The 13,263-nt window shown below is 40.4% G+C and overlaps 1 protein-coding gene across 6 annotated transcripts in view; it reads left to right on the top strand.

Moving 5' to 3' along the window:
• The window catches only part of CELSR1 (cadherin EGF LAG seven-pass G-type receptor 1), a 161,890-nt gene that overhangs the window by 133,783 nt on the left and 14,844 nt on the right, over window positions 1-13,263 (top strand). For 4 of the 6 annotated variants that reach the window (XM_057370075.1, XM_057370072.1, XM_057370073.1 and 1 more), the window contains exons 20-25: window positions 245-388; window positions 1,568-1,769; window positions 2,097-2,264; window positions 4,481-4,607; window positions 4,945-5,145; window positions 9,953-10,127. In XM_057370075.1, coding sequence (XP_057226058.1) covers window positions 245-388; window positions 1,568-1,769; window positions 2,097-2,264; window positions 4,481-4,607; window positions 4,945-5,145; window positions 9,953-10,127 — 1,017 coding nt within the window. The remainder of the gene's footprint in view (window positions 1-244; window positions 389-1,567; window positions 1,770-2,096; window positions 2,265-4,480; window positions 4,608-4,944; window positions 5,146-9,952; window positions 10,128-13,263) is intronic. The other 2 variants (XM_057370070.1, XM_057370074.1) reach the window with 1 other exon arrangement.

Raw genomic sequence — 13,263 nt, 5'->3', positions numbered from 1 at the left:
TCCTTTCCAAAGAAARATAAATGTATCATTTGATAAATGTAATGTAATGCTGACCGGTAAGCTTGTAGTTGTYGTGTAAGGTTTTAACTGAAAGAAATTAAATTTTACTTTCTATTTTGGATTTTAAATTTTTTATCTGCATTGTGTAGATATTTTAACCTTTCAATAATGTTTCATTGTGTTGCAATATGATATTTGAGAGCATTGAAGTTAATTTTGTGGGAAACTTYTTCCTCCCCTCCAGTTATTGCTGTTGACATCTTTGACAAGTCTAATTTCACGGGAGCTAGAATACCACGATTTCACGAGATTAAAGAAGATTACCCAAAAGATCTGGAGTCATCTGTTGTCTTCCCTGATACTTTGTTCAAACCTTCAGAAAGGAAAGGTAAAACTGTTCTGCTGTTGTGTGGTAGCAATTWTGACCAGCTCCCAGGGAGCATGATCGATCCTCGGGAGCAGAGTGGTACTAGGGTGAKAGCAGGGTGACCGTCTGCACAAGTGAACATTATTTAGGGATGGAGCAGCTGTGCATACTTGTGAGGTATTTTGCCTGCCGGCAGCAGTGGAGGCTTGGGGGGTTGTGGGACTGGCTGTACCTGTCTGTCAGGTCTCTCCTGCAGCCCCTACAACAGCCCTGTCAAAGCAGGAGAAATGCTCTGCCTCCGTTCCCACCAGGACAGGATGGGACGGCTGCCCAGCACCTGCAGTCCCACAGCCACCTTCCTCCAGTCCCTGCAGAGATGGAGGCAGGTGGTGTGAGAGATTGGGAATYCAAATCTGGGAGTAGAGATAGTTGTACTAGAAATGGACAGCAGTGAAAAAGTCTTGAGCTGGATGATGAGGGAGAATACATGGGGAGTAGCTGCTTCCCAGTGTCTCTGAAGTACCCCAAGATTGCTGTGAATCACAACAGGTTTTGTTGGGCTGGGGGAAAGAGGGTAACTCAAAACATAGTACCTGTACCATGGCTTAATGTCTTCTGAATGGGGAAATAGTAACTCTTCTGAAAATAATTCATAGTAAGCTAATACAACTTTATTACTTTATATTTAGAAACAGGGTATCTGCTTCTGTGATTTGTATCTTTTCTGTAAGAAAAAAGAAAATGTGAATTTTAAGAGAATGTTCCAAAACTAAAGCTCATTCAATGACAGAATTAGCAGGGAGAAATCTTATGTGACTACTTGGTGTATTCATTAATTATAGTTTTGCCAGATATAAAGATACATGCAATTTAATAGCATGCGTAATGTTTTAATGTTCTCCTTAAGTTATGAATGAGGTACTTATGGACCTTTCAGCTTAGAAATTGCTTATTTTCTAGCGGGACATAATGGTTTTTCACTGTTCAATGGTTATTTGATTWTCAGCTATATAACTGAAATGTGCTAAAATTTTATTTAAAATATCAAATATAACATTAAGAACATGCTGAGTGCTCTAAGCCTAGAGTTGTAACAACTGTAATATCATTGTGCATTGTGTCTTTGCAAAGCAAAATTATTGGTTTAAATGGTAACTGAAGCTGTGTGTAAAGAATTTAGTATTTGTGTTAATTCCATAGCAGTGCCTACAATGAAGCCTTCAAATCAAAAAATATCCTCTAAGTTGAACATTGATGCGTTCAGCCCTGAGAGTGCTTTTGCAAAGAGAAAGAAGCGACATCCAGACATTGAGACACATTATACCGTTGCCATGGTCATTATATACCGATCTCTGGGACACCTCCTGCCTGAAAACTATGATCCTGACAGAAGGAGCTTGAGGTAAATTGTTTGGAATTGTTCACATGCCTTTTTCTACTTCTCTGAGTGTGTGAGGGAGACAGAGCTGTTTGTATATCGACCAAACATCATCAGTGCTGCTGTTGTCACCGCAGTACTGTCTCTTGTCCTTCTCTGGCACACTATGGAACAATAAGTATGACAGAAGTGCCAGCAGTTTCTGGAAACACATCTGTATGGAAGGTTGGTGGTGCACTTGCTTTGCTTTCTGAGCAGAAGCGACTGGGAATCTTTTATTTGCAGAACATAGTGAATCAGTGCTTTGCATTTTAACRTGCAGGTCACTGTGCAATTTTTCTCCTTGTGCAGATTGCCAAATCGCCCTATTATCAACACACCTGTAGTGAGCACAGCCATTCACAGCGATGGGCAGTTTCCTCCCAACCTGATGGAAAAACCCCTCATAGTGGAGTACGCCATGCTGGAAACAGAGGAGAGAACGAAGCCTGTCTGTGTCTTCTGGAATCACTCCATCATGTATGTCTCCTGCTTGCTTTAGGGCTGTGAGTGACAACTGTCTGAGCAGCAGAAAAGTCCTGCCCAGGAAGATAATTCTCAAGGAAAACCYGTCTTGGTCTATTTATTCAACTGACAACTGATTTTTTGTGGAATAGAGCCATGTAATCATTTCCCACCAACCTGAGAAAAATGAAAATAATTATTATAACTCCTCAAACAAAGGATTAGCCCTGTGGTTTTAAGAAACACAGTACTGTCATGTCTTTCTGCAGGGTTCATTTTCATCCAGAAGTAATAAATCTCACAATTTCCTTGTATTTGCCCATGCATTTTGCCCATAGATGTATGTCTGGACAGGCACAGTCCGACTCCAGTATTTGAATTTGTGACTTGTCTGAGGTTTTTAAGTCAGGATTTCCAGGAGATGATTCAGCTCTTCCATGGGCCGGATCTTCTCYTATTACACTCCAGTGACTATGAACWGAGTGCATGGCAAGCAGGCACTTAGCCTTGGTGCCTCAGCCAGGGCTAGTGCAAAAAATTGCAAAGCCAAATCTCTGTTTTGGTAGAAAGGAGGACTGAGGTTTTGCAGATAAAATTAGGAGTAAAGATTATAAATTTGTGAATCATAAATTTTTTTATCAAAAATCAATGCAAAGGCAATTTTACTGATAAAAAGAAACTTAACTTTCATTTCATTAGCTATTGTGGATTTGCTTTCATTTGTTTTAGTGAAAAATGGGAGGGAGAGGAATTACYTTCTTTGGGACATTAGACCTCTTGCAGTTGATGGAAAGCAATTGTAATATATAAGTAGAACATAAGGAAAGACTATTTGACTCTCTAGGAGGGAATCGTTAGGAAACAAATGAAATATTCTGAAAATGGTTCATTTAGGTATTTTGTATTCAGTAAAGTTCAATATAAAGGMATATTTTTCTTGAAAATGAAAAAAAGTATATGAGCTGGAACCAGGTATGCTGATGTTTCRTTGGGTTTATGGCACTGTGGAAACAGCACAGTCCTGTTGGTGATATTTCAAGAGTGTGGATCCAACAAAAGAAAATKTGTTGAGAGAGAGGTAACCACATTTATATTATGCCTTCACAGTATTGTAGTTATTACACACATATTGTGATTCCAGCTACAAACCTTTACACAGTGAGAGGATGATATGRTCTGCCCAGAGGAAAGGGAATAGCGGTTACTTGTATCCTACAACTCAAAGACTCTAGTAAGCTTATGGAAAAATCCATTAAAAGGCAATATCCTGTGCTGGAAATAAAATAGCAAACTAACCTAGGAAATGTGTGCCTCCTATTCAAAGGCTTCAGGAGATTATGTCATTTAAAGAATCGAAGATGCATAGAAATCTCTCCTCTTCATAGTAATAAACTCTTTCATTTGCCCACATGTAAAGTAGTGYTTTTGCTTGTATGCACAGATGATTCTGCCGATTACGAGGCAATGGCAAGTCCTTTTTCATGAATTTTTAAAYATCCTATGAGCTTGAATAACTCATTAGCTCTAAAGTGATTCATGTGTTAGCTATTTGCTGGCAGCTTCGGTGGCATTGTTATCTGTGTTACATCTTCCTGCAGCCACAGTTGAAAAGCAGCTCTTACACTACGTGTAATGAAGGAGCTTTTAGAAAGTGAGTGCTCTTCAAGAGAAAGTGATATTGAAGTTTAACAAATATTTTATTGCTGAATGAAAAAGAGATCCTGTCACATCTAATTAAAAACTCCTTCAGTAACTGCAAGACTATTTTCATTACTCATTAACTTCAGAATAGAATAATTAATATTGATACAAAATAATTTCTGAAGTCACTGGAGTTAACCATAACTGCATAGGGAAGGATTTTTAAGGCAGCAGTTTCTCCCCATTGTTAATATAAGAGGTCTCCTGATATGAAATATTATTTATTACAAAARATTTTACCCTTTTCTTGTGTGCTTTTCAGAGGAACTCTGAATATTTTATTTTTACTCAAAACAGACTGTTTAAAACCTACAAAATCTGGGCATCAAAGCCAGTGCTCTTATCAGAAACTACTTCAATTGAAAGCCTATAGTTTTAAGTTGRTAATACTGTTTCAGGTAGGTGACAGCTATAAATAATTCTGTCTTGGTTCTTACAGTCTTCTCTGGTTGTGTAGCATAAGCTGCCGCAGAGTGGAAGGCAAGGGAAGATCAGAGGATGGCTCTGAGAAAGGCCTTTTTTCCCCACAGGATTGGCGGGACAGGTGCCTGGTCCTCCAGAGGGTGTGAGCTGTTTTCCAGAAATCAGAGCCAYATCGCTTGCCAGTGCAACCACATAACCAGCTTCGCTGTCCTGATGGACATTTCTAAACGAGAGGTGGGTGACATCAGGCTCATGATTTTTAGGGACTTGTTTTCAAGGGCTTTGACTCAGAGCTTGAACTCTGAGCATGACTCTGGGCATTGTCAGCRGATTGATCCCAATATCAGGGGTACGTTGCCCATCCCTGCTGAAAGGAGCTTCCTGTGCTACCTGTACACACTCAACATGTTGAGTGACTRAAGAGGTGGCATCACCCACTCCTGTTGGTCCAAAAGTAAATCAGTATGTGGGCTTAGTAGTAATGAGAACATTGACATTCTGAATAGCAGATTTGATTGGAGGAAAAGGAAGGGGAAGCCTCAAGAGATGCTGTCATTCTGTCTTTCTACAGAATGGGGAGGTGCTTCCTCTGAAGATYGTCACTTACACAACCGTATCCATCTCACTGGCGGCTTTGCTGATCACCTTCATTCTGCTGGTCCTGATCCGCACACTGCGTTCCAACTTGCACAGTATCCACAAAAACCTGGTGGCTGCCCTGTTCTTTTCTGAGCTTGTTTTTCTTATTGGAATCAACCAGACTGAAAACCCGGTAAGACTTACTCTCTGTTTATTGCTAGAGTTGTTGTCAGGCTTTAAATCAGGGGGTTCATATTGCAACTTTTACCTTCTCCCATCTGCTTCACTTTCTCCTTCTTTTTGCTTGTKTTGGGCTTCAGCGGTGATTTGAAAAATCAGATTCGTGTGCAGTTGATGTCATTTAATAGCAATGGCAGGCAGTAGGACTATATATTATTTTCAGAGAATATATGACAGCAGCCCTGCTGGAAATTTACCCCAGGAACTGAACCCTGAATACTGATTTCTTCCTTGCTTTCCATCAGAGTGTTTTCTGTCTTGCTTTGTCTATTCAGTAGGAGGATCTCCAGTTTCTCCTGCAGCAGGTACCTCCCAAGCCCCAATGGCTCCAGCTGTTGACTGGTAGGTTGTCAGYAATGTGGTGCTGGGCAGGGCCTTTCTGGGGAAGCCACTTGCCAAACTCAGGACAGGTTGCTACATCCAAGATCCAGCAGGAAACCCGTCACTTTGCTTTGTGCCTTCCAGCCACAGTGATTGTTGGCTGCAGCCCATCGTATCTGTTGACAAAGCTTAATGCAAGCACTTCCAGTATTGTGCATGTCCAGAAATGCAAGTTATGAACATACTAGGTATGAGGCAGATATAAACCACACATGAAGTGTGTGTGCTTTGTACTCAAGACCTCATTGCTCTCTAACCCTGCTGCTGTTTYTTGGTAGCACCCATCCCAAAAGCCRTGGCTGCCRTTCAGACAGATAAGAGACAARCACACAAGGACTCCAGCACTGCCAGGCTGCACAGGCACCTTTGCGAAATAGGCAGTACAGATGGGGGATGACATGCGATAAAAAGTATGTCCTTAATGGTTAGGAAGAATATTCAAAATGTTACTTTAGGGAGTATCTGAACAGTGTGAAGAAAATATATCTTCTAGAAATCCATTATTGTACATGTTTCAATCTAATTTTTGAGAAGAAAATACAGCCTTGAGATGTAAACAAAACAAAACAAAAAAAAACCAAAAAAAAAAAACCATGCTGATTCCACGTGGTCCAAGCAGCAGAAATAGGAGAATATGCCTACATTCAATGAATATCATCACCATCATGGTAGTGACACCATGGTGCCTAACCACGCAGCCTTCCTTGCTGTATAACTGCATCCTACACTGTCACTCTGGTTTCTGATGGCCATCTGAGCTATTACATGCCTTTRAAAAGTATCTGACCTTGTCTAATTTCAGTTTCCAGTAACTGAGTACTCACTAGACCTTCTCCTAATAAATTCGAGAGACCTCTCTTACAGTAATTGTCTTTCCAGGAAACCTCTGTTTAATAGTATTTCTTTTGGAAAACTATATAAAACTAAGATGCTGAAATTACTCAATTTGTAAGACTCATGTTAGTCTGTTGGGGTGTTTTCTGGGCTTCTTCTCCCACTTTACCTTTTGAAAAATTGTGAATAATTGTGAATTGTTAACTGGATAAAGCTTTCCAGCTGGTTGTGACACTTCCAGTCCAATATTCCAATATTCCCCTTTTCTGGGAACTCAGGTTCTTTATCTATTGCTGTGGTGAGATCTTCTRCAGTGACCTGCCCTCTGGGATATGGTCTCATGTCCTGTGTGAACTAGTGCTGTCTTTGTTTCATTATATAAAAGTTTGCATACTAAAATAACTTCGTTCAAAGAAGCTCACCTTGCCAACTGATCCACAGCTCTCTGTGTAACTTGACCTTTCCCATGCCTTGCTGAGCACACCACTCATTTTTCACTGCATTTCACTACCAAGGAGTTTATACTCTTTCAGCTGTCCAACATATCTACTGAGGAGTTGGGGCCCAAGTCCACATCCCTACAGAATTTTACCAAAAATTATGCAGTAAATGATGTCTCCTCATTTCCAGATTTCTTTCATAGTATCATAAAAGCACCAAGCAAAGGTTTATAAAAGTAGTAAAACAGTTCATTACATCAATACCACAAATCCTAATGGTTGTACTTGGTKAGATTGTTCTCTTTTGCTCCTTCTCGTTTTCATGCTTTGGGACTCATGATCATGTCCTGTACTGTTACCAAGACCCAGTGAAACACCCCAAACCTTTAAACCATTTACAAAGATCTTTAATTTACCAAATGTATTTCATAGCCCATTTCATAGGCTGCTCCTTACAGCCTTCCCAAGTCAGTTTGAGAAGGTAGGAGGGCTGTRAGCCATGTCTGCTTGAGACAATTATTCATCTGTCTGTATGGAATGAGAGTTGTCTAACGAGTCATGCACTGATGAACATAAAGAAGTAAAGAATGCTGGAGCACAAATAATGCTGTGCTGCTTGGCACTCAGCCTGGCTTTTATGGGTTTCTGTAAATTAACAGTCACATTTCTGGGTGAGGTTTTAATCTTTTCCTGGTCTATTGATAGAAAGTGATTTATTTTCTTTCTTTTTTCTTACCTGAAAAAGGTGATGTTCAGGGCAGCACTCTGCCTTGCATGTGAGAGTAGGAACAAAAAAAAGCACTGCTTACATAGAGAGAAGAAAGATGGTTTATTTGGTGAGCCACATTTTCAATAACACTCGGTGTTATAATAAAGTTGATGTAGTAAGTGAATCCAGAAAGTTGGCAGTCTTTGTATGATTCTTTTCCTCAACAAAGTTAAACAGGGAAATGTACATTTCTGAGCATTACACCATGAAAAACCACTAAAAAGTCATGGCAAAGTCTGAAAGCAAGGTCAGTGSTGCACAGGAACAAAAGGTTCCAGAACACAATGTAAAACATTTCCAAATAAAAAWTGAATGGTTGCACAAAGTACTCTTAATTCAAGCTTGTCAACAGACCCTCAGCAAAATCCATTGTTTTGCTTCTGAAAGGAGAAGGTTAATTGCAAGATTACAATTCAGGTGTCAGATKCTTGTGGCCATTCCTGTTTTCACCCATCAAACTGTTAAGTTGGGAGAGAAAACTGGTTAGCAGATATTACACAAATGCAAGTATCTGAAGGTCATGAGTTTCAAGGCAGCCATTTGATCACAAAGATGACTTCAGCTACAAGTTTGCCCATTGTAGCTGTTACTTGTAGTCACACTGTGGACATGGTCTCTTTGGTTTCAGCAGGTCCTTATTTTTTGCTCCTCTCAGCCTGGCAGAGCTTAGTGATCCACTTTGTGCTGCTGATGTAGTATAATACCCAAATCCAAACATAGGACTGGAAGCTTCAGGTCACTTTGCTCCTAGCTGGAGACATGAACTATCCTGCCAGCACTACCCTGCTTTTTTTCTTTGTCCCCATGTCTTCTCTGCTTGACTGCAAGTAGCGCAGCCTCAAGAGATGGGTAGAGTCAAGCCTATCCTACAGAATATCCTACAGCCTGGTGATTAGGGTTGTTTTCTGTGGTGGACAAGAAGAGAATTAATCCCCCTGCTCAAGCCARGTAGAGACAAGAAGCCACTCTCTCACTTTGTAGTCAAATAGTCTGAATTTGACATTAGGTAAAAGGCAGGTCTGCAGGGTAAGTGGTGATCTACKTCAGGCTGCATCCTTTAGTGCAGTGGTAATGGCCAGGCATCCTCCATGRCTTGTTTAAGTACAGATATGCAAGGTCTTCAGGGTTCATCAGTGAAGGGAAGAGCTGCAAGGACAGAAGASATGGCTGCTGTCTTACCCCATGCATGCATCCATGCTTTTGCTTCTTAATTTTTTTTTTTAAATAAGAGTCCCAGAAGAGGAAATGTAGATGGAATAGATCATTTCAGACCCGTGACAGACACATAGGGCAAAATAGTCTGATCTTATGTTGGATTATAAAATCCTGTCAAATTTTGTCTATTTGTGACATTTSAGTTAACTGGTAAGAATTTCTCAAAGAAAGGATGGATTTCTTCTATAGATCATCTGTTGCTCATGTTCAGCACATTCACTTTTCCTTGCCTGGAGTTTCATGGATTTCTGTCCCCAAAACTTCAGTTTTCCTGAGAAAGAACTTTCTCAGGGACAAGTCCTAAACAAAAGACATAAGATCTCACACATCCTGTCTACCTCTGTCAAATATAAGAAGACTTGTTTTGTACTTTTTTATCTACCAATAAAACAGAAAACATAGTCTACATTAAAACAAAGGTTTACCAACTGGCATACTTCTTGGAKAGATATCCTTCTCTCTGGAAAGATTGTAGTGTCAGAAAAACCCATAGAATGGCCCTTGATGTGGCAATAGAAGACACAGAGAAAGTGCAGGGCTGAGGGTKGCCATTCTCAGGACCAGTTTATTGGCTTTGCACTAAGATCAGTTTAGCTGATGCAATTAGGCATTCTGTGGTTGTATTCACTGTACTGGCATTGTGCAGGTGAGACTCATACACCAGGCAGGGTAAAAGCTCTTYAACCTCTAGAGGAGCATCCTCACCTCCTGCTCTACACCAGGAGAAAGAGCCAGGAGCTCTGCCAGCCTTGCCTTGCCCTTTCTGCAAGAAGAAGGATTTTGGTCAGAATAGCTCAAATCCTCACCTTTACAGCAAATATGCACAGAGGAAGCAGGTACATAGAGGGCAAGGGCAGTGACTGAAAGTATGTTGGGTTGATAGAGTGAAGYTGAAAAGGACTCAGAATTGGTGGCAAAATTTACTTGAAAAAAGCATTTTTCAGTATGAGCAGTATGAGCAGCTCTTCTTAAACTCTGAAAAACCTAATTACAAGCAGTATATTCRTTCTGCCAAAATCTTTTTATTACACTTGCTGTGAGCTGCACAGGGGGAACCGGTGACTCACCAGGTTGTGATTCAGAAGAGCAACTCTAATTTCCCTGCCCTTTCCCTTCTGCAGTTTGTGTGTACYGTGATTGCCATCCTCCTGCACTATTTCTACATGAGCACCTTCGCATGGATGTTTGTGGAGCAGCTGCACATCTACCGGATGCTGACTGAAGTGAGGAACATCAACTTCGGGCACATGCGCTTCTACTACGTTGTTGGCTGGGGCATTCCTGCCATCATAACAGGTACCCTGAACCACCCCAAAAAAGCTTCATTTCCCTGCCATTTTACTGGCTAGGTTCAGGGAAGTTACCTCATYCCTGACAGCCATGGGTGTTTTCCTGAACCAGGGCAGCACCAAGCCAACAAATTCTACCAGAAGTCAGCCCGAATTTGGTAGATCTGTGTACCAAATGTCTGTTACCCCAGCTGAAGTGATATTGATGGTTATACAATAACAAATATAATTGCACTGAGATTAAATCAGGACTTTATAATATTCCTTGCAAGTAATGGTATTTTTATTTTAACAGCTTTGTCAGTAGCTTTCAGAAATTTTCCTTCCTGTGCTGGTACCTCCAGATGTGGACACTTGGTCTCTCGGAGAGGTAACTGCAGTGGCTTCAGAAGCAATGCTGCCCACAGGACATTATTACCCCTCACTGGAAATTCCCACTGCAAACCCTCAAGCMGGAGTAAATACTTCCTGAAGGGAATTTCAGTGGCTCTGTTTTATTTGGCATAAAACCAAGCTGGGAATATTCAAGCTGCCTTTACTTAATTTCAGATGCAAAGGCTATAACTTCCAGTTGAGGAAAAGTAATGAAAAGCTGGAGGCAGTAATCTTTTAAACCGATCCAGAGTGATCCACAGGAGCACATCCATCTCCGCCCTCACCATGCCTATTTTTGCCATCAGACATTTCCAGAGCTACCCTAAGCACACGGCACTGTGTTAATTCAGGCAGACAGCTCCTCGGGAACTGTGCTTCACGGAACAGTTGGAGTGGGGTTTTTGGTTCAACTGTTTCAGCGTGTATCTGGTACCATATGGGAAATCAGATCATAGGCAGGCAGTTAACTTTTATCCAATTAGTTTTATTTTTACGGATAATAGCATACTGTCATCAATGGCAAAGATTTAGATGTCTCTGAGATCAAACAAATTGCTATCACTCATGTTCACTTGCAAAAATATTATGGGACAAGTTAGATATAAAAATACATACTTGTTCTTTTTTTGCTGTGTGATTTAAGAAAGTGTAATACCAAAACACAGCGTAGGCTGGTACAGGTTAATTCTCTTTCCAGAGAGCTGGTAAGTTTTTCCATATCACTTTGTGCCTAAATAATTTCTACTTCTATTGATTTATCCAGAACACAGTAGAAAACAGAGCTCAGAAAGCTCTGCCACTGTAGACATACCCCAGAGATTTTAAACAGAAACTGTCCTTGAAMTTCTCTTCAAGGAAGAAACATTTTAGACCTATGTGACTTTTTATCAGTACATACTGCAGTATTTTAAGTAACACTGAAGTGCAATCAGATATTTGGCAGCATCATTTCTGGCAGTAAAGAAGTATCATTTAATAACAAAAGCTAATTGCATTTCAGAATTCATTGTCTTTAGAAGAATTTTGTTGAAAGGAGTTTCTGCTTCAGGTTTGCTTTCTCTCCTGAAATTTAAATTAATTCGGACCTTCTCAACAGCATTATTATGCAATCTAAATATTACAAGCATACCATTTTTACTTTTTTTTTAGATACTGCTCTCTGTGATATGGAACTATTTTTGCCCTTTTAAAACTTTCCAGGTTGTGTCCTGCAATTTAATCTCTGAATCTACTGAATTTGCAGTTTTGTATTAATGTAAAGTCGGATCCCTATTACTGAGRAAGTCAGGGGATTTTGTGAACTGGAGGATAAAGAAAACTAAGCCTTTAGTTTGCCCTTCTAGGTCTRTAAGTCATCTGAAGAGAAAATTGTTTCATCATAAATAGCACAATGTGGGATTTCATGCCTCTAGATAACTTCATTACTGTATATATTTTAAATAAACTTCTTTAAAATTTTCATTTCTAAACAGTAAGAAGGTTCCATCATGAATCTTAAATATTATTTAAATTGCTTTATGAGAGAAGGTTTGTTTATTTTTCTTAGTAGGAGTATAGTCTAGATATGGGAAGAAATTCTGGTCTTGGGACATGCAGAGGACTTTTTTATTATAAATATAAATACCATTTCATCTTCATCATAGCTATCCTGAGAGGGAAAAAATAATCAAACCTACAGTAGCAGTGGATTTTTGTCTATTATTTTTTCTACTTTCTGTGCTCAAAGTGGTACTAATTTCAAGCTGGGACAYAGTGGTCCTATGGCATCTGTGATGGGACCAGGCATCTTGGAGAGGGAACCTTGACCTTTAGAGGGGGATGAAATTTAGTGAAATGTTTACAGAGGAATGCTCCAACAGGGAAGAACCACATTTAATCACAGCACAGAAATGCAAATTGCCRTGAATAAAAGTAGAATAGAAGTTGGAAGAAGGCTTACAGCCATCAAAAGAGTGTGTATCTGGAACAGTCCTCCATTGGGAGCAATAGTGGAATATTTTTAAATTGTTTTAAGCGTGCTCATTTGAAAGTATAGTTTGATCCATCTTGGAGAGGAATTTTATTACTTCCTTGCCTCAGGAGCAAAGGGCTGGTTTTGGCACCCAGCAAGACCCCCCCCAGTTGTGCCTGTCTCCGTGGCAGATGCTAACTGCTTGACATATGTGTGCAGCAACTGCTTTGCCATGGAGACTGCACTGCTTGTGTTAAAACAGGTTCTTATGCAGCCCTAAAACCAATATGCCCAAGAAACTGGGACTTTCAAATTCTGAGTGAAGCAAAGAGTCAGGAGAGAGGTGAGGCTGCCCCACAGCTGCTGAGCCTGCAGGAGGTCACAAGAGTCGATACGCGMCCCTCCTGCAGCCCTTGGCACACTCCGGGGTGTGTGCTGGGGTGGGTGCTGGTCCCCACAGGACTCTTGGCCACAGGGGCAGCCCCAGTTCCTGCAAACGTCAGCAAGGTATCACTCAGCCTGCACTCTCAGTGTGCTAAGGGCAGCCAGGCTGCAGCGTTTAATTGATGTGCCAAAATGTTTCTCAGTATTACATTGCATTGGCTTAATTCTGTCTTGAGTAAAGTGTTATTTCACRTTGTTGACTGCAATAATATTTGAACCACATACCTGAGAACTGCAATTTGCCCTCTTTGTTTAATGGAGAACTTTAGGGTAGGATTTTGAAAGTGAAAAAATGTAGCTGTTTGCCAATTACTCATAGAGTCCCATTAATGGGGAAATCCAGTCCTGGGAAACAAGCTGTATCCACAGAATT

The sequence above is a fragment of the Malurus melanocephalus genome, unplaced genomic scaffold (assembly GCF_030028575.1).
Source record: "Malurus melanocephalus ecotype Western Australia unplaced genomic scaffold, MMel_1.1 scaffold_118, whole genome shotgun sequence".
Taxonomy (NCBI): Eukaryota; Metazoa; Chordata; class Aves; order Passeriformes; family Maluridae; genus Malurus; species Malurus melanocephalus.
Note: the sequence above shows the minus strand (reverse complement) of the source record. Positions and strands in the feature narration are given on the sequence as shown.